Below are 26845 nucleotides of genomic sequence, written 5' to 3' on the forward strand. Positions count from 1 at the left end.
CGTGGGGAGTCTGCTTGGGGATTCTCTCCCTCTCCCTCTGCCCCTCCCCACCCCTGAAATAAGTCTTTTAAAAAAAAAATACTAGGGTTGTTATGAGGAAAGTTTAGTTGAAAATACATATTAAATACTTGGCATATAGTGAATTCTAAGAAGGTGTTAATTTTCTTTTTTGCTCTGCCAATAATAATTATGTAATTTAGGTATGGTGGTGATTGCCCACAGCAGAAATTTTGGTAGGATTAGGTAATTTTAAAATGTGTTTTTCTCTTTAGAATCTCAGAAAACACTTGGTGTCATTACTTGAAGTGCTGAAATGTGTATGTGCAGATGTTTTCATAAGTCTTTGAAAGTCCCCCCCCCCAAGGATCTTACTAAAGATAACTTGATAGGAAAGGTAGTCTTGGAGCATAGCCAGGAAACTAGGAATGAAAAAATACTATTTTCATGCCCAGAAACCTCTGTGTACAATCAGGATCATATGTGCTCAGGGTCTTAGGGAAGCTTTGTCCCCACACAAAACACCCTGACGACCCTACTTCTTAGGCTTCAGAAAACGTTGAAAGTTCCTTTATAAATGGATGTCTAGGGCAGGACTGGCAGAGGAAATATTTCTTGAAAAAAAATTTTTTCTCTTCGAGCATGCCCCCATTATGTTGGAACACTGTGAGATTTTCCTCACCCCACTGCTGACTATTTGTGAAAATCGGGTGAATTAAATAAGAGAAAAACTCTTGTGTGGTGGTTCCTGTCTCCCTATCCGCTCCAAACTTGGCCCTAATTTGAACTAGGGGGTTTTAGTTTGAATTATTTATCTTGTTTTTTTTCTTCTCCCACATAGTGGAAGAAGTCTTTGGAATCTATTATTGTTCCTGTTATTATGTACTTTTTAAAATGCAAACATACTCATAAGTAGAGTCAGTGAGCCCCTATATATTTACCAGCTAGTTTCAACATTTGGCTGCAGTTGTTTATTCTTGTCCCCATTTAAAACAATTTTTTTTTAAAGATTTTATTTATTTATTTGACAGAGAGAGACACAGCGAGAGCAGGAACACAAGCAGGGGGAGTGGGGGAGGGAGAAGCAGGCTTCCCGCCGAGCAGGGAGCCCGATGTGGGGCTCGATCCCAGGACCCTGGGACCATGACCTGAGCCGAAGGCAGACGCCTAATGGCTGAGCCACTCAGGCGCCTTATTTAGTGTATCTTTAAGAGATAATGACTCTTGGGGTGCCCGGATGTATCAGTTGGTTAAGCATCTGCCTTCGGCGCAGGTTATGATCCCGGGATCCTGGGATCACTCCCAGTGTCGGGCTCCCTGCTCAGCGGGGACCCTGCTTCTCCCTCTCCCTTTGCCTGCTGCTCCCCTTGCTTGTGGTCTGTCTTTCTCTAATAAATAAATAAAAATCTTAAAAAAAATAATAACTCTTAAAATGTATATATAGGTATATATGTATTTACCTCCCCAATTCCTTAGTATTATCAACTATCCAGTATTCAAATTTCCAGTTATCTCAGATGTCATAGTTCATTTAATTTATTTATTTTTTCAAATGTCATAGTTTTATTTTTTTTTAAGATTTTATTTATTTGTGAGAGAGAGAGTGAGAAACAGCATGAGAGGGGAGAGGGTCTGAGGGAGAAGCAGGCTCCCTGCTGAGCCAGGAGCCTGATGTGGGACTCAATCCCAGAACTCCGGGATCCTGACCTGAGCCGAAGGCAGTTGCTTAACCAACTGAGCCACCCAGGCGCCCCTCAGATGTCATAGTTTTAATCAGGATCCACATAAGGTCACTACCTTCCTGCTGGTTGGTAAGGACTTTTAAGTCCTTTTTAATTTAGAGGTTCCCCCTCACTACCTCTCTTTTTTTCCTCTCCCTTGTAATTTATTTATTAAAGACACCAGGTTATTGGTTCTTTAGAGTTTCTGAGTCTGGATTTTAATGATTACACCCATGTGGCTTAGTTTAACATGTTCTTATGTCCTCTTTATTAAGCTGCTATATCACCATTGAGCATACTAAATATTCTTGTAATCTGAAGATACAAAGGTTATTATTTTGTAAATCTTAGAACTTGATTTAAATACTATATAAGTATATAATGCCAGTCACCATTTAAAGTGTGGCCTTTTCTTTTTGGTGAAACAGTTTTTGTAAAGTGAGTTGATATGCTAATTAGAAGTTGTAAGCCAGATTCCTTGGCACTTCACATAATGAACATGAAAAGCAGCCCTGTAAGGGCAACATTAAAAAGAATTTTGTTTACTGATGTTATGCAATATCTCCTACCTTTAGCCTTATCTTCTTAAATATGCAGATACTGGAGTTATACTGTTTTCTTACGTAAAATGAGGGCAATATGTGTATCAGTGGCCTTTGGTGGGTCTTGAGAGAGAAAGCATCTAGCACAGTGCGAAGTATGCAAGAGACCTTTGAATGTTTCCTTTTCTGGAAGCATGGTCATAATTGTGAGACTCTTCTGTCTTTAGTAGAAAGTTTTAGGTATAAGACTGGTGGCCAGGGAAACCATACCTAGTCTAAAGGGTTAGGTTGGGTCAAGAACAGGTCTGTCAGAGTGAACCAGGGTGTACACTCTGAGCCACTTAGGACAGGTTATGGAATAGCTGGTTAGAACAGATATGTCATGTCACATGTACCCATGGTTCACTGTTCCCTCTTTCCCCCCAACTTCTTTGGTTGCTGTTTGACAGATTGTATGGTTCAGAAGTTCAGTTCTAGGAGTATAAGAAAAACAGTGATTGGATCACTAGGAAGACAGAGCAGCAGATGTGGCCATGGGGAGCTAGGGACCAAGCAAGCCAACTGGCCAAAAGATTGTAGATACAGTTCCAGCAGTAAGGAAGGACAAGCTGGTTGCAGAGAAACATGCAGAAAGTCTAATGAGAACAAAAGTGAAGGAGCGGTTTCTGGTCCTTAAATGATAGTTTCTTTCATGAGGCCTCAAAACCATTTACAGGTAAGAACATTCCAGCTAAGCCTCTCTGTTTGAATAACAGAACATCGAATGATGATGACTTTTGGCATTTATTCCTTTGTATCAGATAGACTCAGACATTTGGACCTGGGATAATGACCATCTGCTTGCCTCTGCTTGGTTGTGTAAGAAATTTGTATGATGTTAGGCTAGTTAATAGTATAGAAATTAATTTTTTTTTTTGCAGTTTTATAACTTTGGCAGTCCGTGGTTAGTTCTCACCCACATTAACTGTCTAGATTTTTGAAAGTGGTGACAGGTACATAGGTAACCAGTGTATAGAGCTGGTTTGGTGAATCTTCATCCTTGTTACATTTTCTGGACAACTGCACACATATATGGTGTGGAACCTTCCTTATTCCTTTGGCCCTCACAGTGTTGTTGAGTCTGGTGTCAGTGCGCACATCTGGAGTTCTCATCTCCTTCATGGAAAATTTCCGGATGTCTTTGAGTGCCTCAGGGGCACATTTCTTGAAACCCACTCTATGGATGTGTTTCTGAATGTTGATGGTGTGTTCTCTGGTTACTACCTTGTTGATGGCAGAATGGCCCATCTTCTTGCCACCCTTCTTTGCGGGAGCTGTTCTGCCAGGCCCTGGTTGAAAAAAAAAATAGTAAATGCCCTGGCTCACATCAAGTGATTCTGTCATATCTTGTTTGGGGGAAAGTGTAGGGATTGAGGAATCTTCTCAAGAAACTCCCTTTAGTAGTAATTTTTCTCATAGCTAGCAGCTGATCTGCATACTGTGGGTAGAATAGGCTTTATAATTAGAAAGTAGTGTTAAGTTACTTATTAGCTATGGGAAACAAGTTGTATGGTATTTCCTGGGTTTAAAGAAGAATTGATTAAAGGCTAAGAAATTGTTTTTCCTTCTTTGGCAAGGTTCTTTCTAAATCTAATCTAGCTAGTCTTTGGGCAAATACATCAAAATGTAAGGACTTGCTTCTGATTTGAACTAGATCTGTGTCTCTGGTGAATAATAGAAGTAGTAAGGAGGCTAAGTTGTCAGAGATTGTGAAGTGATTCTGAGGCAAATAAATCTTGCCACCAGTGTTTGTTCCTAATGTTCCTTTAATTTAAGCAAAGATAGTTTCATGTTCCCGTTCTGGAATAATCTCTGCAAACAAATATGTTGAGCATATTGGAGCAGAGTGGAGTATGAGAAATAGTCAAGGACATTGTGCATTCATTGACTGGAGTAGAAGGTACCCACAGTGGCCTATGTTAATTCTGATAAAATAGAACAACCTAGATAAATAGATAAAACTGTTTTAATGCCCTTTAATTTCTAGCACTCTTTACAGACCCTCTCCCTCTTTTAAGCATAGGCTATTCATTCTTTCAGTAAAATGTTGAATACCAACTATGTCTTAACACCATTACAAGAACTGACCCAGCTGTTGAAGAATGATTATACAAGAGTGAGCACTAGTTTTGGTTTGCTTTGAACAAAGTAGACAGGACCTTTCTGCATAATTGCAGTATTGACTGGGTACTGTGCTAAGGGATCTAATCCTCACCACAACTCTGAAATATCAGACTCAGAAATAGTGATTCACTCAAGGTTATGGAATGAAGAAAAAATGGCTGCTCTTACAGTAGAATCCAGGCTTTACAGGAATTGAAGTGATATTTTGCTTAACAATTTTGGGGGGGTGTCTTTTATGTAAATTACTGTATCTAAATAGGCTGTGATGTCAGTAATTTACTTATTTTTACTAAATATCACAAATTAGGATTTGAAAACTGGGGACCTCCCTTGACCTCCCCCATGGGAGCTAAACTAGGATTGGGATCTCTAGTTTCATAGGTGTTAGCTTGTGGGGAGCTGTTGGGAAGGGAAGAATTTGGATCCCATTATCTATTTCTAAGGTTGTAAGGTTTCTGGAACTTTTGAAGCCATAGGAACTTTTTAAAAAAATCCCCTTAATTTCTTTCTCCCTCATCTTGCTTCCCATTCCTGCCCCCAGTAAAAATAATCATATTTGTGAAAGAGGGCAAAGGGTATTGTGAACTAGGAGGTTCAGGCGGATGTTAAGTGTGGAGGGCAGGAAGCTGTGTTTACTAGGACCAGGTTACTGCTTGAGAAGAAATATACACTTAGAGAAGAGAGACTATCTGGGCACAAGGGTAGTAAAGAGAGGGACAATTCCAGTTCCCCTTGAAAACTGTTCATTCATATGGATCTTGTGGTGCTGATCTAAAGAAGTTGTTTCACTGGACCTGCTGGAAGACTCTTGTTCTTTGTCCAAGTGGGTGAGAGGTATTTCCTTTCTGAACTATAGTGAGGGGTCTTTTGAGCACGCTGGTGCAAAGTGGTGTATAGGAAATGGTCAAGGGCATTGTGCATTCATTGCCTGGAGTAGAAGGCACCCTCAGTGGCCTAGGTGGTTCTGATACAATAGAATACCACTCTTTGTAGGTAACAGAGGAGAACAACAAAAGCAGAGTAATTCTCAGTTCCTTAAATTTTCACACTTTATTTGGAGCTCCATGTATAATAGTAAATTTATTCATAAGTGAATTGAACTAGCAAGTTTTTGCTTGGTTGCTATTGCAGCTGTCACAGTTCCTTTCCCTACTGGGAATCCAGGTGGATTCTTGAGAAAGGTTCTTGGTTATGTCACCTGGCTTGGTGATCTGCTAAAAAACACTTGAGATGTACTTCATATACCCTCATGAACTTGTGACCCTGAATGTACCAGAGCCTAATACTATGATGGTATTAAATAAACTTCTTCCTTTTGCATTTAGGTTTTGAAATTTGAAAAGCATGCTATTTGTTCTTTGGCAAAGGGTGTATGAAGTTGAACAGTCTTTATTGGTGGAGTGCCTTCTCTGCCACAGGAGAGGTTCAGGCTGTGTGACCTCTTAGGGGCTGGATTATTAAAAGGACTCAAATGTCATATTGGAAATAGGTAGCCTTTAGATTATATATACACATTTTGTTCCTTTATAAAATGTAAAAGTTAAAGATTTTCCCAAATCTAGAAAAATAAAACTGGAAAAAAGATTTTAAATTTCTTCTTTCTTTATTCCTCACCCACATTATTACGTTTTCGTAGCTCCAATCAGTATCTGTGTTTCCCTCCTATTTGGAAATATGATTACTTCATACATAACAGAGTTATTTTTTTAAAAACAATGGGGGGGTGGTTTTCAAACTTCCTCTGCTTTCCACAATCCAAATACCTTTGTAACTGTATCATAAATGTAAATAAAGCTTATCTCCCCATTGGTTCCATTTCAGCAAACAGCTTTAAGCCCCCCTCCACTTATCAGGCAGTCAGTTTTTGGAGAAGGATGGTGGTTTTGTTTTGTTTTGTTTTTTAATGTGTTTATATACTCTGGTGGTATTTGCATACACACAAAATATATAACTTAATTCATTTATAAGATATAAGACAAACTAATTTGTTCAGCTAAAGCAAACAAACAACCAAATAAAAAGAACCTTTGTCCTTTATTCCAGTTGCAATTTTTGGTAGCTTTTATACCTTGGTTTTCTGACATATTCCAGGCTATTTTCGAGCTGTCCTGTTATGCGCAGGTTATAAGAAATTGACCATCTTAGGTGAAAATGGCAGAATTGTACAGCCTTAAATGAACTTACTGACTCATTATTTGCCCATTGCTGCACATCTTTTCAAGAAAAAGTAGACAGATTTGCTAAGATCATTGGGCAAGGGATACAAACAAAACATTATACTTTGGAAGATAGCGGCTGTTTTAAATCTTCGTCATTCTCTTTTGGAAAATACTCAAAATACAAAATAGCACTAAAGAGCAAAGGTGCAAGGTTGCTTTGATAACACTGCAGAATTGAATGTCTCTCATTTGCAAACACTTGTAAGTAACATTGTATCATATAATGGGCTTCTCTTATTAGCTTGTTTGAATATATTGGTGTTTCTTTTTTTCCATTTGTGGCTGGCTCACTAGTGTCTCTGTGAACGGCTCTATGAACAATAGACCTTACTCACTGGTTTGTGTTGTCTTATCCATGGGCCAAATTGCGACTACAGATCCACGATTCCAGTGGTGTACCTATTTAACAACTTATACTGTTCCCTTTAGGAATCAACTGTAATCTATACCAAAGGATATTTGGCAAAAGTGGGAATATGACTTTGAACCTAAGTTTTGGAGGTTTACGTTAGAAAGACTTATAAACAAGTTTTTTTCTAAATTTTTGTTGTTAATGAAATAGCTTAAAGAAGTGTTGATTTTGTTCAGAAAAGACCTCAGATGAGCTGAAAATTGAAGTGTTTATAAAGATAGTTCCCTGTTTTTAAGTGCTCAAAGCATTTTTTGCTAGGCATTTTACATGCATATGTGTTAAGGACACAAAATTATTTTTGTCATATTATTAGACCTACAAGTGAGGTGTTAAAAAAAAAAAAAACTCCACGGGAGGTTCTAATCTGCAGCTAAAGCTGAGAACAGCTACTTTAGGAAGATTCATAGATAGCTGACTTGGATCTCTGGGTGTATGGTTATGCTTCTTGGAGAGAAAATATGGAAAGAAAGGGGCTTAGTGTGTAAAAGTCTGATTGGGCTGGGAGTTGGAAATAGGATCTGAAGCCCAGAGGCAGTCACTTCTAGAGATGAGGTATGGGAGAATTACTGGCAACAAGATGGTGTTACAGGGTTAGGTAAAATTGCCCTGGGAGAGCTTGCATGATGAAGAGAAGACCCAGAATCCTGAGAATCTTGATTGAGTGGGTGGAAGGAGAGGAACAAGAGAACAGACACGTAGGTGTTCAAAAAAGAAGCAGGAACAGTAAAGGAATGAATGGTATTTCAGAGGCCAAGAGAGAAGATAGGGTCAGGTTACAGAGAACAGAGGTGCCTGGTATATGGTGGGTGCTCAATAAATACTTGTTGCAAGTAGAATTTAGTTTTAGAAATCATAGGTTTCCACTGGATCTTCAGTAAGGAGGTTACTGGTGACCTTGGTAATAATTTAATTGTAGTAGTATTTCTACTACCTTGCTCTAGGCTCGTCTTGTTCGCCTTTGTAAATTCCTTAGTCTCTGCTTTAACTATCAGAGTTTTGTAGGGCTTTGCTGTCGGCCATTTGTTCTCCACGTGTGGCTCCCCAGACCAGAAACATCAAGATCACCTGGGAACTTTTTTTAAATTTTTTAAATTTTATTTATTTTTTAAAAAGATTTTATTTATTTGACAGAGAGAGACACAGCGAGAGAGGGAACACAAGCAGGGGGAGTGGGAGAGGGAGAGAAGCAGGCTTCCCGCTGAGCAGGGAGCCCAATGTGGGGCTCAATCCCAGGACACTGGGATCATGACCTGATCCGAAGATAGACGCTTAACAACTCAGCCACCCAGGCGCCCCTCACCTGGGAACTTGTTAGACATGAAAATCCTCAATCCCTACCCAGACCTACTGAATCGGAAGCTCTGGGGATGGCTCCCAGCCATTGGTACTTTAACAAACCTTCCGTGTGATTGTGATGCTTGCTCATATTTGAAAACCAATGTTTTAAGACCTTTTTCTGTCTATGCTTTCTTCTTAGGCATTTAGCTTATCATGGCTTAAGTTACCATGCTTTGTGCCCAGACTTGCAAATTTACCTCCTTGGTCTAGTTCTTCTGAGGACCAGGTCCACAGATCCACTTGTGTGTTACTCATTTTGCCTTGGCTGTCTCACAGTTCCTCCAGCTCAGCTTGTTGAAAACTGAACTCAGAATTTTTCTCCCAACCATCTTTTCCCCGGCTCAGTAATAGGCACTGTTATCAATGCACTTGTTCATGCTAGAGACTTAAGCTCGATTCACGTGAGTTCTTACACAAATACTAACAAGTTCTAAGCACGTTCCACTATACTGGTTTAGGAGACACACACACAAACAAACGAAATGGGGATAATGAGTAAGTGCCCCCCAAGTTAAGTGTAAGATAGTCTTTTAGGAAGTGTCAATTCTCAGAGCTGCTAATAAGTGATCAATCAGCCTGCCTTGCTGAGTGTGATTCCAGAGTTTAAAGGTTGCTATTATAAAACATGGGCTCTAAACTGAAGTGTTCATCTTGTGCTCAACCAGATAAACTTGTGTATAAAAGTATAATGTATCTGGCTATTGTTACAGGATTGAATATACTGTTACAAGATTGAAAGTTATGTCTGTTGTAATCCATAGACTGTTTCCAGGAAAAGATGGGTTGTGAAGTGTTAGTGTGTAGGACTCTGAGGCCTGAATGTTTTGGTTCAAGTCATGATAGCACCACTTGCTGTGACCTTGGGCAAGTTAACTTTCCTACACAGTGCCTCCATTTCCTTATCTGTAAAAGGGGGATAATAACCATCCATACCTCAGAGTTATTAGGATTAAATATATTTGAGACTTTGGAGTAAGGAATGCCTGGCACATAGGTAAAGATTCAATAAATATAAGCTGTGTTATTACTGTCTCTTGCACTTCATCACTCTACTCCAGCCATTCTTGAATTCTCTTAGCTACTAGTGGCTATTCAGACATACCATGTATTTGGATGCTTTAAAATGCTTATGCAGGGGTGCCTGGGTGGCTCATTTGGTTGTGTCTGCCTTCAGCTCAGGTTGTGATCCCAGAGTCCTGGGATTGAGCCCTGTGTCGGGCTGCCTGCTCGGCGAAGAGCCTGTTTCTCCCTCTTCCTCTGGCCCCCACCCCACCCCCCAGTGCTCTTGCTCTTGCCCTGTCTCTGTCTCAAATAAATAAAATCTTTTTAAAAATTATTTGTTTATTTGTCAGAGAGAGAGAGAGCAATAGAGAGAGAGAACAAGCAGGGGGAGTAGCAGGCAGAGAGAGAAGCAGGCTCCGCACTGAGCAAGGAGCCTGATACAGGACTCCATCCCAGGACCCTGGGATCATGACCTGAGCTGAAGGCTGATGCTTAACTGACTGAGCCACCCAGGCTTCCCATCAAATAAATAAATAAAATTTTTAAAATTCTTATGCTTTCAGGTCTTCATTTAATCTTCCTCTGATTCCTCAGATTAGGGATCCTTTTATATGTTTCCTTAATACCCTGTACTTCTTGGGACACTTGTTTGGCACAGTTTGTTAAGCTTCTGACTCTTGGTTTTGGTTCAGGTACTTATCTCAGGGTCATGATATTGAGCCCTGCATCAGGCTCTGTTCTCTTCATGGATTCTACTTGAGATTCTCTCCCCCCCCCCCCCCCCCCCCCCCGTTCCCTCCTGCCCCATGCTCACTCTCTCTCAAATAAATTGAATCTTAGAAAAAAAGTACCTTGTACTTCATTACAGTGCTTTGTAAACATTTTTTGGTAACAGCTTTATTGAAATATTTCACATGCCACACAATTAATCCATTTACAGCGTATAGTTCAGTGCTATTTAGAGTTGTGTAACTATCACCAAAATCAATTTTAGAGCATTTGATTCAAGTCATAAGAGTACACTTGCAGAGCATTTGATTCAAGTCATAAGAGTACACTTGCTATTATGAAATTAGCCGAAAGAATCCCTGTACTTACTCATCAACAGTCACTTCACATACTCTTCACTCCTTCCAGCCACTGCCAACTACTAAATCTACTTTCTGTCTCTCTAGTTTTGCTTTTTTGGACATTTAATATAAATAGAATCATATGTGGTCTTTTGTGTTTGGTTTCTTTCACTTAGCATAATGTTTTCAAGGTTCATCCATGTTTTAGTATGTACCAGTACGCCATTTCTTTCTATAGCTGAATAATACTCCATTATATGGATATAAAGTTTGTTTATTCATTCATCAATAGATGGGTATTTAGGTTGTTTCCACGTTTTGGTTGTTAGGAATAATGCTGTTGTGAACATCATGTACAAGTTTTTATGTGGATGTATGTTTTCATTTCTTTTTTTTTTTTTTTAAAGATTTTATTTATTTATTGGACAGAGAGAGACAGCGAGAGCAGGAACACAAGCAGGGGGAGTGGGAGAGGGAGAAGCAGGCTTCCTGCTGAGCAGGGAGCCCGATGTGGGACTCGATCCCAGGACCCTGGGATCATGACCTGAGCCGAAGGCAGACGCTTAACGACTGAGCCACCCAGGCGCCCTATGTTTTCATTTCTTTTGAGTATATACGTATCTAGGAGTGAAATTGCTGTATCATGTGGTACCTCTATGTTTAACCTTTTTGAAGAACTGCCAAATTGTCTTCCAAAGTTGCTGCATGTTTTACATTTCTAACACCAGTGTATGAAAATTCCAATTTATTCATATCCTTGCCAATACTTATCTCTTTTAGATTCTAGCCATCCTAGAGGGTTTGAAGTGGTAATCTCATTGTGGTTCTGATTTGCATTTTCCAGATAGCTATTGATGTTGGGCATCTTTTCTTTTTTTAAATTAATTAATTAGTTTGAGAGAGAGCAAGCGAGAGAGCACAAACGGGGAGCAGTGGAGGGAGAGGGAGAAGCAGATTCCCCTCTGAACAGGGAGCCCGATGTGGGGCTCCATCTCAGGACCTGGAGATCATGACCCGAGCCAAAGGCAGCCACTTAACTGACTGAGCCAGCCAGGTCCCCCTGTGGGGCATCTTTTCATGTGTTTATTAGTTATTAGTATATCTTTGGAGAAATTCATATCCTTTCCTCATTTTTTAATTGTTTTTTTATTACTGAGTTACAAGAATTCATTATATATGTTAGACACAAATCCCTGTCAGATACATGATTTGCAAGTATTTTCTCCCCTTGTGGGAGGTTGTGTTTTTTACTTTCTTGATAGTTAAAATTCAGAGTTTTTCATTTTGTCTATTTTTTCTTCAGTTGCTTGTACTTTGGGTGTCATATCCAAGAAACTGTTGCCTAATGCAAGATTTATTGCCCAGTTTCTTCTAAGAGTTTTATAGTTTTAGCTCTTAGATGTTATGTAACTATTTTTCTGTTCTCTGTTAGAATGTCAGCACCATAGGAGGGCTGGGGTGGTGTTTGTCTTATTTATTTGTTCTTTGGGTCTCATTTAAGGTTTGGGAAATACTAAGCGTTCAATGATGATTGTTAATGATTTTGGAAAGACAGGTTTTAAGGAGCTGTTATCAAAATGCATTAAAACACCTAACTTGAAACACTGTTTAGTTTTTTGTTTTTCTTTTAAAGCTGGTAATTTAACTATTTTGTTAATGTTGCCAGGAGTTAAATTAATACTTCAGATTAGGTTTAGGAGACTTTAAATAAATGTGTTTATTATGATTGCCATCCCTAGTTCTCAGAACTTGCTTGTTTTGCATTACAAAACTGGGCTTTGTAGCTGAGTATTTAATGCATTTGCTTTTAGACTTGGAGAATTTTATTTACTCTGTTTGAAAACATCATTATTGATTCTTAAAGAATAAACCAATGAATAAGTCCCATGTTTCTAAACTTCTGTGTTTCCTTGTGATAAGCAAAAATTTTACTCCACTTTCTGGGAATCTGATACCACCCTCAGAAGTTGTTGAAAGACAGAACCCTTCTTTTTTTTTTTTTTTTTTTTGTTATTTCCATAGTAAAGAGGGTTTTGTGAGGTTTTCCTACCAAGTGATGTTCCTCTTTCTGTATAATACTAGATTTGGAGTTAAGGTGGCATCTGAAATGAGGGCTTTGACATACATTAAATTCAACTACTGTGACTTCCCTGAATAACATAGACTTTGTCACTGTAAAATTGCATACTTTATCTTTTGAGGAGAAGAATTGGCATTTTGATAATGAGTGATTTTGTACCTGACTAGGAGTCAGTTTTTTGTTTTTTAGTGGATTGATGCTATAATTTCAATATGAGAAGTACCATAAAGTAGTACAATAAACAAATGTAGATACCTTGCTAGATTTCAGATAGAATCCTGGAGGAAAATTTTTAGGATTAAGCTAAATCATGGGAGGGAAATACCACCTCATTTAACACTTTCTAAAAAATGTGGGTTTAAGAAGGCCTCAGTAACAGTATTTATAAAGAATGTATGTGTCTGTATATATTAAACAAACTTAGAATTTTACATCAGAAAAATAAGCAATCTGATATGTCTAAGGATACACAAGGGAAAGAATAATATTTGGACTTATTGATTAGTTACAGTGCATATCTGCTAAAGTGATGAAATTGTTTAATATGAGTTAATATATATCTCAGTGAAATTGCATTTAAGTCTATGTTTATGCTTGTGAATTTAATTTTTACAATACTAATCTTATTCGGTTATTAAAAACAAAAAAAATCTGCCCACATTGAGTGCTATATTTTTTATTATGGGAATAGATTATCTCTAATGCTTGAAGCGCCAGCCCCAGTCTCATCAACACCATCACTGTCATTCTTGTCCATGAAAATATCTTTCAGAATATATAAGTTTGGGTACTGATTAGACATAATCCTATATCATTTGGCGGTGGGGGGGGAGCTAGTGTGGAAACTTCCAATGAATTTTCTATATTTCAGTCTCCCCATTCTCACCCACCACTTTATTTTATTGTGAAGTTGAATAGTTTTGTTTTCGAATGATTTTGTCTTTGATCCATAGCAGTTAATTGCAAAACAAAAGCAACAAACAAAATACGCCAAACTGCGGCTTCTATAAATGTCAAGAGACTAGCAGAGTTCCTGTACTTCAAAGTAGTGAGGGTGGGTGAGGTGTGGGGGTTTGATTGAAATGAATGATTTATTAGTCTTCTATGTTCTATTCAGTTAAGCTCTTTTTCTTTTGACCTTTAAGTAGGTTCCAAATACTTGGATTGAATTTTCTCATTTATATTTTATTGTTTTAAAAAGAATTTATGATATAATTTAGAAAAGGTTTACAGCACTGTACATGTTTTTTTTTTTCTTTCAAGATTTTATTTATTTATTTGACAGAGGGAGAGAGAGCGAGAGCAGGAACACAAGCAGGGGGAGCGGGAGAGGGAGAAGCAGGCTTCCCGCCAAGCAGGGAGTCCGATGTGGGGCTCGATCCCAGGACCCTGGGATCCTGACCTGAGCCAAAGGCAGATGCTTAACGACTGAGCCACACAGGTGCCCCCATGGTTTTCTTTATTATGTATGACCATATCCCCTCCCCCGAAAAGGGGGGTATTACACAGTACTTTTTTTAGAGATGAAGAGGAAAATAGAAGCCAATTTACAAAAATTTGATTTGGGCAGTTTTTTTGGGAATGTCATTTTGAGACATGAGATATACTCTTTTGTTTTTTTGAGTGCTTTCTTGCCTCACTCTCACCTAATTTGCCAGATATGTTTAAAAGTATGGCCTCAGAAATTAAGGAGTGTACTTGTTGTAATGAGCACAGGGTGATGTATGGAACTGTTGAATTACTATACTGTATACCTGAAACTAATGTAACACTATTATGTTAACCAACTGGAATTAAAATAAAAACTTAAAAAATATAAAATAAAAAAAATGTGGTCTCAGTCTTAAATAATGATAAACCATTTTGTTTACAGTCACTGTAAATTGCAAATAATTTAGATGGCCAACCCATTTTTATTGTAATCATCTTTCTAGGTTTGGAGGTCTGTTGAGACTAGTTTGTTTTTCAAAATACATTTTTAAGATTTATTAAAAATATGGGATTTATCTACTTTTTGTTCTTTGTGGCAGAAATGATCATGAATGTTTCCTAGCACACTAAGGCAGTAGATGCTGTATCTACTGAGGAAGTGCCCAGGAAGAGCTTAAACCCTTGGAATTCTTTGAAGAATAGCTGGGCTGAGAAGACAGTCCCTTCTCAGCTCCCCTTTCATTTTAGTTTGAGCAATAGATTTCTCTCACATTAGCAAATAATTGACCTAAAATATAAGTTCTAATTAATGCATTAGAATTGCATCTGGAAAAAAAGTTTCAAAAGTAGAACTTTTAAAAACAAGCTATTTTCATTGAATCAGCTCAGTAGTGGAATTTCCCGCAAGACCTGAATTTTATCCCCTATTTTTCCTCCACCTTAGTAAAAGGTATAAGGCCATGTTGATGTGATTATAAAGTGATATCATTATTAAATGTCTTTTTTTTAAAGATTTTTTTTAAGGTTTTATTTATTTGTCGGGTCGGGGAGAGAGAGAGCACACACAAGCAGGGGGAGCAGCAGGCAGAGGGAGAAGCAGGCTCCCCGCTGAGCAAGGAATCTCATGCAGTACTCAATCCTAGGACCCTGGGATCGTGACCTGAGCCGAAGACAGATGCTTAACGACTGAGCCACCCAGGCGCCCCTCCACTTCTCTTAAAAGTTTGTGAAACACATGGTTTTCCGTAGAGTTGCAGTGCTTATATTTTAAAGGTTTCTGCTTAGTTGTTTCTACACAACATCCTTTTGAAAATTATATGATGTCATATCTAGTATCCAGTGCGTATATTTTAAGTTTATAGATTATGCAAGGAAATAATCATCTTTGTGCTTAAAAACAATCCATATTTAGGGGCACTTGGGTGGCTCAGTCAGTTGGGCATCTGCCTTTAGCTTAGGTCATGATCCTCGGGTCCTGGGATGGAGCCCCATGTTGGGCTCCTTGCTTAGTGGGGAGTCTGCTTCTCCCTCTCCCTTGGCACCACCCACCCCCACCCCTGCTTGTGTGCTCTCTCCCCTCTATCCCAAATCTCAAATAAATAAATAAAATCTTCTTAAAAAAATCCAGTCCATATTTAGGTCTTACTAAATGGAACCTTCCTCCATTAGTGCTTTTCAGATAATAACATTTTTTATTGTGTAAAGGAGGAAGAGAATTTAGCATCTGCATTAGGATCATTTTTTCCTATATCCTATTAGCTAATTCCAAGGTTGTTTAATATGGTATCCACCCATTTCATTTGGCTGCGACTTTTGCTCTCATGAAAGTAAGACTGATTGTTCTGAATTGCTATGTATATGTGCTTTGGCACAGCATGAAGGTACCCTTAATAACATTGCCATTGTCTTTAAAACAGCTTGCAGTTATGACTACAAATAAAAGGGTGGGGACAGGAGGGCATGGCAGATAATGGTTCTTTTTTCCACCCTGAGTGTTTAACAAATCTGCTGTGTACTATGAGCCTTTTGTGTGCCCTTGGACTACCTACTGTATTTTCTGTATATTGTTCCTAGTCAACTAAAATGTTTGCATATTTGTCACTATAACTTTGACATGTCTGCAGTCGACCACTTTGATTTCTTTTTGTGGAGGCAAGCAAAACAAAATGTGTGGAAAGAAGTTGAGTGGCCTTGCCTCTCTTGGCATTTATTTTTTCACTTGCATGTTTAAATACTTACGTGTCTAAATTATTTTGGGTGACTCTTATCCTCCAAACGTTTGTTTACTCTAGTCTGTTTAGAAATTTGGGAATGGTCTTTAGTTTTAATCCTTTTCCTTTTTCAATGCACAGTAATAATACTATCTGTACTGTGTAATTTATTTTTAAACAACGATTTTCTATGGAAAAAATTGCTGGCTATTTGAGTAGCTCTGTTTTGGATTGCTGATTCTGTACTGACCATTAAGGAAAGATATTATTGCTGCTATACTTTATCCTATGTTAAATAACTGTATGAAGTGATGAAAGAGGAGAAAACAAATATCCATAATTCAGAAGTCAGAAAAGCTTGCTTACAGCTTTACAGAATCTTCTATTCCTCATTGGCCCCTTTAAGAGAAGAAGACATACTTAATGACGTTCATGGCAATCACATATGGTTGTTAGCATTTATTCCTATTTTGCTGATTCAGAAATGGAGAATCAGAGAAAATAACTGTTTTACCTAGAATTACAGGCATATAGCTTCTAGTAGTGCGACTCCAAAGCCAAAATTTTTTGTTCTAAGCATATCATTTTCTATTTGAAGTGGCTTATTTTTAGGATCAGTTTTATCCTTTGGGAGATCCACTTAGTAGCATAAAATATTTAATGTATTAAATAAATCAGAATTCAGTGATGCTTCAGGTATACTAAGAAACAAGAATAACTTGTCTTTGATTTCTTATGGAATTCATTGGTAATAGCCTTACCTTTAAAGGTACTGCTGTAGTACTTTAACATGGATTTTTACATTTGATTTTCACATTAAGGTTCTTCCATATTTGGATTATTATCTTCATTTTATAGATGCTGAAACTGAGATGCAAGCTTGAGGTAAGTGCTAAGTATTGCTAGATGTCGAGCCCCACATCGAGCTCCCTGCTCAGCAGAGAGCCTGTTTCTCCCTCTCCATCTGCCTGCCGCTCCCCCTGCTTGTGCTCTCTCTCTCTCTCAAATAAATAAATAAAACCTTTAAAAAAATAAAATAAAATAAAATGAAGAGGTTGAACCAGGTGATCTCTAAATGCCTTTTTAAATGCTCCAAAACGATTACATTTTAAAAGTTTCAGGGTCCATGAACTTGAATGAGAAAAATGTTAGATACTTGTTTTTACTAATCTCTAACTGAAATTTACCATTTCCTTTAAACCACAGCAAATTAACAAGCAGTCCCTGTGACTTTGTGAAATCACAGATACTTTTATTATTTGCAGTTGTTGCAGATATCTTTTTTTTTTTTTAAAGATTTTATTTATTTATTTGAGAGAGAGAGAAAGTACGAGAGGGGAGAGGGTCAGAGGGAGAAGCAGCCTCCCCACTGAGCAGGGAGCCCGATGCGGGACTCGATCCCTGGACTCCAGGATCATGACCTGAGCCGAAGGCAGTCGCTTAACCAACTGAGCCACCCAGGCACCCTGTTGCAGATATCTTGAAAATATTTATGTTGGTCATAATTTAGAAATTATGGTAGTTAATAGACTTGTCATTAGAGCTTGTTATTTTATATATTACAAAAGAAATGTATTTTATACTGTATGAATTTTTAAATATTTTGATAACTGTATTTTAATGTAATTGGCTTTCTTGGTGTGTATGTGTTTCTTTTTGCTTTAACAAAGTTTATAGGTGGCTGGGTGGCTCAGTTGGTTAAGCATCTTGCCTTCAACTCAGGTCATGATCCCAGGGTCCTGGGATTGAGCCCCGCATCAGGCTTCCTGCTTAGTGAGGAGCCTGCTTCTCTTCCTCTGCTGCTCCCCCTCTGCTTGTGCTCTCTCACTCTCGCTCTCTTAAATAAATAAATAAAATCTTTAAAAAAAAAAGTTTATAGTTTTCACATACTGCCAAGGGAATTTATGGCACAAAAAAGGTTTAGTACCCTTGAACTGCATGTTCTCCTTAGTGACTGCAGGAGTGATGTGGTTGATGTGAAAGAACTTTTGGATTCTGCTTTATGGGGGAACTATGCATAGAGGGGGGAGTCATCTCTATATCACTCAGGTTTCCAGAATGATGGATTATGATTATATGATTTCTCAGTAACACAAGGAAGCTAGATAGAACCAAAATGGCGACGATAGAAATAAACTTATAATCATCTCTATTTTGGATATTCATTTTGCAAGAATTAAGTTTCTAAGTAGTTGTTCCATTTGAGGGATATAGGAAAAGACCTCTTATTTGAGGTTATCTGCTGTTGATATTCCAAGCCAGGAGGACTAGCTTGCCAAGAACAAAAGTTACCCATACAACACATGTACTGCACAAAATATTTCTGAGACAGAAGATGACTTGGAAGGCTGTATTACCTTAAAAACATTAGTATTAGGACATTTGCTGTTGAGTTTTTGTGTGTGAGAGTGTGTGTGTATTTTGTTTGCCTTGTTTATTTTGCTTGTTTGGCTCTTAATGTACGTATGTATTAGTTATGAGGAAGGAAATGGTAACAAATTCTTCATATTAGTAAAAATTAGGAATATGCACAAAACTCAGTAGTTTAATTGGAACACAAAGCCTGCTGGAGTTCTGTCCTGTGGTGAGTCTGTTATTCCATTTGAAATGCATTTATCTTTTTGATTGGGTAGGGTGGGATTTGCATTCTCGAAGTCACAATAAGTTTCCAGATCCTTATCAGTCAGTATTAGGAGTGACTGTTTTTAATAGTGATAATGAAGCAGCTATTCCCCGGAGGAGACTTAGTCACTGGCAAAATTGTCAGGAGCCTGAAATAGTTTGGGAAAACTCAGGATGGAAATAGCAGGCTGTTTCAAAAACATAACAAAAAACTCTAGCTGCTTTTTTGGGGACAGTGGTCTGGGGTGGATGGAGGTGACAAGAAACCAGATGAACTTCCCTAAGTCTGCAAGCTACCTAGAAGCCGGAAGAGATGAGTATTATTTACCTAAAGCACTCTAGTGTGAACAAGTTTTGAATATCATAAGATTAAAGTGGTTAACAGCCACTCATCTGGAATATTCTCTGTGTACATTGGCAATACTTAAATTTGACTTTGAGGAAAAAAATTCTTCTGGTAGCGGCTTGTTCTGGTTGCCAGTTTGAGAAAAATTTGGTATTTTATGCCAGATATTTTACTGGTGTTAGGGGCGTGTGTGTGTGAGGGGAGTCTTCATGATCCTACAGACCACATTGGCATGCCAGGGTTTACTAATTAATAATGAAGATAAGATAATCTTTGCCATAATTAGACGAAGATGAGAAATGTAGAACATGTCTTCATATATGTCTAGCCTGCCTTAATTTTAAGCGCAAGAGGAATCTTTTTTAGATTAGGATTTCTTCATGGCCGCCTGCCTGCCAACATAACAAGCTGTAAAACCTTGTTTAGTTTCCTTAAATCCAGAAATGATTCTATACCAAATCCAAACAAACCAAATCACTCTTAAGGGAATAAGTGAAAACATGTGTAGCTAGCTGCCTTGGCTGGCCTACATGTGTTTGCAGATTGGTTCAGTTCTCTGTGCTAAGCAAATTCCTTCTTAAACATCCTATGATGACCATGACCATCAGCATCATCCATTGTGAAGGTGAACAGAGGATGTGACATTTATCTGAACTGTGTTTTGCAAACTCTGACCAAAATAACTTTTCTAGCTAGATAGACAGCTGACAGCTAATAGCTGATCTGAGAGCTATATAAAGACAGAATAAAAACAAATGCTCTCCAGTTGTGTTCAAATAACATATGGTATATTACAATTTCTGTGTACTGAAAGCTTTTAATTTAGTGTCAGGAATAGTATAGGTATGAAAGAAATTGAATTTGTTGCCCCCTTAAAGGCACATTCTATAGTTAATTATGTTTATTTGAATTTTTCACAGAGTTAAATGGAAAGTCTCTTTATATTGTTTGGAAAGAATGTAGGCTTGCAGAGGGAAACCCAGTGTGAGATACGGAGTCATTTGGTATAAACTGCTGAGCTAACTACCTTCTGAAAGGTAAGCCACCACCTTTTCCTGAGTTGGGCCAGATTGGGTATCATATGACACAGCAATATCCCTAACTAATAGATGGAATTACAGATGATTTTGAATATTAGGTGATGTGGGAAACAAAGGCAAAAGAAAAATTAAATTTCCGTACTACTTACAGCCCATTGACGAATTCTTGAAACAGGCAGAGTGACATTCCTCTAGGAACTCAACTGCCTTGATGTTAATACTTTGCTAAGGGCAAAAGAGAATCTTAATCTTACCCTGAGCCCCCAGGATCCTTGTAAGTCTACTTTAACATATAAAAATTCCTCTGGAAACTTTCTTTATCTCTACCGCCCAAGATATATGTTGGCAGTCATCCCCCAAGCATATGACCCACTGATATACATCTGAAGGGTCTTATGACTAAGGTTTTATTAGACAGCAATAAATGACCTTTTCCTAACAACAGCTAGCCCCCTCAAGGTCCGAGAAACCTTGCTTCTAGAATTCCTTAGAGACTTAAGCTATCCCTGACCCCCTCCCAACTTGAAAGTATATAATCAGCCTCTCCTCATGACCTCAGTGCAGCTCTTCCTGCCCACAGGTCCTGTCGCCATGCTTTAATAAAACCACCTTTTTGCATCAAAGACATCTCGAGAATTCTTTCTTGGCCGTTGGTTCCAAACCCTAACATCTTTCTTACATCATTAGACAGTAGTAGTAAGATGCTTAACTTTTTATTATACAAGTAATAAATTTTTGTAGAAAATTTGGAAAAACTTGAACAAATGGAAGGAGAAAAATTTCTTGTTGAGAAAACTTGTAATCTGGAAGAAGAATCATGAACTAAAACATTCTGAAGATTTTCTGCTAGTTTTTCTGTTTTTATTTTGTATCTTTTTATCAAAGTTTTAAATGTGCATAAAGATTAAATAGCTCTATAAGAAGTGTTTTGAAAAGCAGCAGTTCTCCTCCACTTCATCTCCCACTTCTCCCTCTCTGGAGGCAAACATTTTAATTTCTTAGAGCTGATTCTTTTTGCATTTATCTCTGTGTTCTTGTGGGGGAGGAAAATTTTTTTTCCTACTACCCTTCTAAGTTCTCTAGCTGGGGCCCTGTAAACTGAACTGACAAAAGACAAAAAACAAACATTGAACTGACCCTGTAAATTGAACTGACAAAAAAAACAAGAGAAAAGCATACAAATTTATTTAATAAAAGGTTTATGTGACACGGGAGGCCTCATAAGGAAATGAAGACCTAAAGAAATGGTTAAGCCTGAGTATTTTTATACTAGATTTGATGGAAGAATGAAACATCATATAAAGAGCATAAACTGAGGGTATTAAACTGTAGGAAACTTAGCAAAGCCATTTCCTTTCGATTTCTCTCTGTATCCCTCCCATCTTCACAGAAAAGGATGTTCCTTTCCTCCGGGTATAGGAAAGACATCTCTTTACATGAAGATCTTAGGACCTGCTTCAGGAGAGAAGGGAAGATCAGAAAGTCCTTCCTGCACCTGCTGTTTCTCAAATTTCTTCAGTTTAACATAGTCAGTATGCCAAGGCACCATATTTTGAGGTAGCAAGTTCTGAACACTGTCATTATTAACAGCACGTTTGTATTCTGATTTCTTGATTGGTCAGCTTTAGCCAGTATTTCTTGATTTCCCATTATGGCAGGGTTTAGTTCTTTCTTGACTTCCCCAGGTACCCTTTTTACTTTTTCTTCTCCAATCCTAGTGTAGTTGTTCATAGCTTTGCTTAAATTGATATTCAGTGCTTACACAGTTAAGACTGAACATGCAGTGCGCCTGGGTGGCTCAGTTTGTTAAGTGTCTGCCTTTGGCTCGGGTCATGATCTTAGGGTCCTGGGATCGAGTCCCTCATTGGGCTCCCTGCTCAGCAGGGAGTCTGCTTCTCCCTCTCCCTCTGCCCTGTCCCCCTCCCCCAAACCCCTGGCTCATGCACACATGCACTCTCTCAAATAAATAAAATCTAAAAAAAAAAAAAAGACTGAACATGCTATTTACAGTTAAGCCATGGAGTAATCTCTGAACACTTGTACTTTTCTATACAACCTTGGGTTTCCCTGAAATTTTTATTTTTCTTTGTTATTATTTACTTTCAACTTGAAACTACTCACTAATGTAGGTTAGATTGTATCTTACCCATATTTTTTTCAGGAAGTTCTGACAGTTCAGGTATTTTCTTAGTTTCCCATATTCTTAAAGATGTGCTTCCGTCTGGACTGGTTACCACTATTTTTATGCACTGCTCTTATCCTGGAACTTCCCTTCACCAGCCTCTTGGGGTTACTTCTTGCCTCTTTGTATTGGATTTCTTATTTTCTAGGTCTCCTGTTTTCCTGTTTATTGGTTTATGCTTTTATTTTGGCAGAATGTATTCTGATACATTAGGTTCCTGATAATTTATGTGATTGGTTCTTTTCTTTGTTTCTCAGTGTTGGAAATTGCACAATAAGGTACCTTAGTGTGAGTTTGGTTCCGTCCATTGTACTGAGTACTTGATGAACCCTTTCAATCTGGGAACTATTTTGTTGATGATTCCCCCCCCTTTTTTTTAGTTCGTTTAATTAATCTCTACACACAGTGTAGGGCCCAAATTTATCACCCTGAGATCAAGAATCTCATGCTCTTCCAGCTGAGCCAGCCAGGCACCCCAACTTTCTCCCCTCCTTTTTCCTTTTTTTCCTCTTTTAGTTTTCTCTTGAACTCTTGTTACTCAGATATTGGACTTCCTGGATTGATCTTCCAGTCTTCTTATGCTATTCTAATGAGTTTTTCATTTTGGCTATCGCATTTTTTAATTACCAAGAAGGCATGCTTTTGCTCACTTTCACTTAGTTTTTCTTTTCTTTTTTTTTTTTTTAAGCTTACTGTTCTTCATGTTTGCGATGATTTCTTTTATGCTTCTGAAAATATTCATGGTCTCTTTTTCCCCAGAGTTTTCTTCTGTCTGCATAATTTCTGTAAGGACTAGCTCCGTAATTTGCAGGGCCAAGTACAGAGTGGCAGTGGGTCATTTATTGAAGAATTTCAAGACAACAGCAGCAGAGCATTAAACCTAACACAGAGCTCTTCTAAGTGCCAGGCACTCTGTGACTGCCTTGGTCACATGCCTGTGAAGCTGACCCTGCTCTCCCTTCCAACTTGCTTTTTCGGTTTCATCTTTTTTATGCTAGGAGGATCTGGCTGAATGAATTTTTTTTTAAGTTTTTGGGGTTTTTTTTTAGATTTTATTGATTTGTCAGAGAGAGAGAGAGAGCATGCAGGCAGGGGGAGTGACAGGCAGAGGGAGAAGCAGGCTCCCTGCTGAGCAGGGAGCCCAATGTGGGACTCAGTCCCAGGACCCAAGGATCATGACGCTTAACTGAGCTACCCAGGCATCCCCTGAACGAATTTTGTTTGAGAATTTTTCATTATCTTTATATTTTTCCTAGACTAATTGGTAATATTCTCCTGAGAAGTCTCTTCTAATCTCCCCTGCCTGAAAGTGAAGGTCCGACTATCAACCTTTTGGGAAAGGGTATTGATAGAGGGGGCTGGGGTTGGTGACTGGTACTGGCACATAGAGACAATTCTTAAACTTTTAAGAACTTTGTGAGCCATTTGCTAAATATAACAACTACTAAAGATTAAACTTATGAAATATTACATTAAAAATCAAATCAATACTAAAAATTTACCACCCCCTAATTATTTTATTACATTTTGTTATTAAGGAAGCTCTTGATGTTATTTACATCTAATTTATATGGTGGAAATACTATTTAATAATAGGTTACCATACATGTCTTCTGAACTCTGCGGACAGCGATATCATTTTTTAGCTTGAAGCAGCCATGGTAAGAGTATTAATACCATAAAAATTTAGAAAATATTACAAATAACTACCCTTGTTCCTCCCCTCCCCCCCACTCCCACTTCCCCGAGGTAGTCGTTAAACATTTATATTTACCAACACACCATCGATGGGGATCTAGTACATATGTTAACTTAAACTGCTTTCATCTTATCTGGTGATTCCTTAGTCCATATAACCCTTTGTTTTAACCCTCTTTGGATTATCTTCAGCCTTTTGTAAGAGTGAGGGAAGGGCATTTGTTTGCCTGTCTAAAAGACTGGATCTGGGAATTTCATTTCAGAAAGATTTTCTGTTAACCCTTCCCATTTTATCTATGCTTATCCTTTTGGGGAAGTGTTCCCTGATGCTTACCTTAGGATTCAGTTTTCTTGGGTCTTTGAGTCCTTTACCTTTTAGCCATTTATATTTCAGCTTTCCAAAATTTGTGGCTGTAATTTCTAGCTCTCATTGTCCCTTTGGGTTTGTCTTAAAAAAACAAACAAACAAAAAAACCTTGGTGTTTGGGGAAGGATCAACAAATAGCTGTGTGTTTAGTCTACCATCTGGTATTACCCAGAAGTCTGGGATATAATTCTTGACATAAATAGGTAAATAACCTTAGCAGTTTAAGGGGGTCCTGAATAGGCTTAGCCAACCTGCCCTTGCTGGTTTGGAAGTCCTATAAATGTAGTCAGGAAATAATTCTACTGATTTTAGAATATTTTTCCTTTTCATAAAGAAGTAACTATAAGTAGGTATTTAATCAGATGACCTGCTGTTAGGTTTTTATATGGATGTGCGGGGACGTAAGGAGACACATAATGCAATTTCAGGTCACATAGTTTGGTTTGAGAATTGGGATAATAGTAGTTAATTGTCTTAGGTCTAGGCAATTCCAGTTGTCCTTCAATGGCTGGATCTGGTGACCTGGTCACCTCATCCACTCTGAAGCAGGCATTGATTGCTGCATCATCAAGTGAGTCTTCTAATCTTAAGGCTTTGCCTTTACTTATAACCTCTTCTGCTCAAATTCAGTGCCCTTTCCCCTCATTAGATTTGATGTGATTGGGTTGGTTGGACACTCCTTTCCTTTGATTTCATACCAGGCCACTTCATAGTCCATTAAGATCCTCCCTTGTCTGTTGATGGTTACCTCTGGAGAAGGTCAGAGTAGGAAGGTCATAGGATACCAGGCTAGCAGCTCAAATAAAAACAATTGCCTGTGATCTCTCAGAAAGAGGATGTGGGCCACTCCCACTCTGGCATTTAAGATACTCAAAAGGTTTTAGCTATGGCTAAAAAGAATAAATATCTAACAGGATACAAGTGTACAGCAATATCTAGTTGCTAAATTAAATTTAATATTTCTGGGGCACCTGGGTGGCTCAGTCGGTTAAGCGTCTGCCTTTGGCTCAAGTCATGATTCCAGGGTCCTGGGATCCAGTCCTGCGTTAGGCTCCCTGCTTCTCTCTCTCCCTGCCCCTCCACCCCGCTTGTGCTCGCTTGCTCTCTCTCTTGCTCGCTCTCTCAAATAAATAAAATCTTAAAAAAAAATAAACATTTCTGCAAAAAGGGCTTCTAGCAACCACTGTTTATTCCTTTTTCTAGTCTCTCCTTTCCTCACCATCTTTTGTGTTTTAATTAGAAGGTTTTTGTTTTTGGTTTATACATCCAGGTCAGACTCTTTGTATGTGCTATAACGGCTTTTTCTTTTTGTTTGGTTGGATTTTTAAAAATTATTTGTAATTTCTGGTGATGTCCTGCCTGGGAAGAAATGCTTCCCTTTCTCAGGATTGGTTGGGAGGATTTGGCTAGGTTTTTTTCCATAATGATATATGCTCAGGACTAAAATTCTGTGGAGAGCCTGAAAAGGTTTTTTTCTGTGTTTTGAACTTTATTCACTTAAAAAAACTTTGACGAGTCTCATTATTAAATCATCTCAAATCACATATTTAACAAAATCATCTCAAGTGAAAACAATAGAATACTGTGAAATTGGGACTGTCTTGAGATATCTAGGTCCAATGACTATCATGCTTACCGTACTCTTTTCCTCAGAAACAAGACTTGCATTTGCCTTGGTGTTGCCCACATCATGCATGTGAAATAGGAAATCTATAAATGAGGGACCTTGTCTTCCTGGTTTGGGGAGAATTATGGTAGCACTGTGGTAAGTTTAAGAAAATCTCACTCAGGCAGTTGGCTTTGTCAAGGTGACTGTGATTGCCTGCTGACCAGCAGCCTCCGAAGAGCTCCTTTGCTCTGCCCTAGATGGTAAAGCAGAGAGCTGTAGGGTGCTGGTATAACCAGGCACTGCTGCCACACCCCTCAGATTTTGAAATGTCCTAAGCCAAATGGTAGGGTGAACTGTTTACCAAATTTATCAGCAGTTTCTTTTTTCTGCCTCCTTTCGCTTAGGGGACATTTAAGTAAGTTTTAAGGTGAGAAAGTTTAAAAATTTTTTATATACTGTCATGGTCTTTATTAAAACTTGTTAAAACTGGCTTGCTGTTGAAATAGCAGATGGCTGTGATAAAATGGGAACATGTCTAAAAAGAAACCAATGCAGATTAAATCATAATTAAAAATATCTTTAATGATTCACTAAAATGTTTTTCTTTTGGGCTGTTAATATTGTGTCCTCTTTTTATTCATCTTTTGACAAAACCAAAGAATTTTTAAAAGGACAGAAAATGACTAACGATGGCTTTGAAATTTCTTCTTCTAGAGATTTTTAGGACTTGGACTTTCCAAAGTCAAAGAATCTTGAAAATAAGACAGTTTTACTTGTAAGAGCAAGGCTGATACCG

The 26845-nt window shown here is 38.2% G+C and overlaps 2 protein-coding genes across 13 annotated transcripts in view; one reads left to right on the forward strand and one right to left on the reverse strand.

Annotated features, from left to right (window-relative positions):
• The window catches only part of FBXO34 (F-box protein 34), a 78237-nt gene that overhangs the window by 22691 nt on the left and 28701 nt on the right, over positions 1–26845 (forward strand). For 5 of the 12 annotated variants that reach the window (XM_073895250.1, XM_025869991.2, XM_073895256.1 and 2 more), the window contains exon 2: positions 20074–20190. The exons of 3 other annotated variants lie outside the window; for them this stretch is intronic. The gene's annotated coding sequence lies outside the window, so the exon portion shown is untranslated. Of the gene's footprint in view, positions 1–17006; positions 17071–20073; positions 20191–26845 lie in introns of all 12 variants that reach the window. 4 more of the 12 variants (XM_025869988.2, XM_073895252.1, XM_073895255.1 and 1 more) reach the window with 2 other exon arrangements.
• Positions 3201–3568, reverse strand: LOC112822368 (large ribosomal subunit protein eL31-like). The gene has a single exon (XM_073894875.1). The coding sequence runs from the start codon at positions 3545–3547 to the stop codon at positions 3221–3223; it is 327 nt and encodes a 108-aa protein (XP_073750976.1). The 5' UTR covers positions 3548–3568; the 3' UTR covers positions 3201–3220.

The sequence above is a fragment of the Callorhinus ursinus genome, unplaced genomic scaffold, assembly GCF_003265705.2.
Source record: "Callorhinus ursinus isolate GAN/ISIS: 27379988/994484 unplaced genomic scaffold, GSC_fseal_2.0 scaffold8, whole genome shotgun sequence".
Classification (NCBI taxonomy): Eukaryota; Metazoa; Chordata; class Mammalia; order Carnivora; family Otariidae; genus Callorhinus; species Callorhinus ursinus.

Excerpts from the sequence above, each read along its gene's own strand:
- LOC112822368 (XM_073894875.1), bottom strand. The coding sequence starts at position 3,547 with ATGGGCCATTCTGCCATCAACAAGGTAGTAACCAGAGAACACACCATC.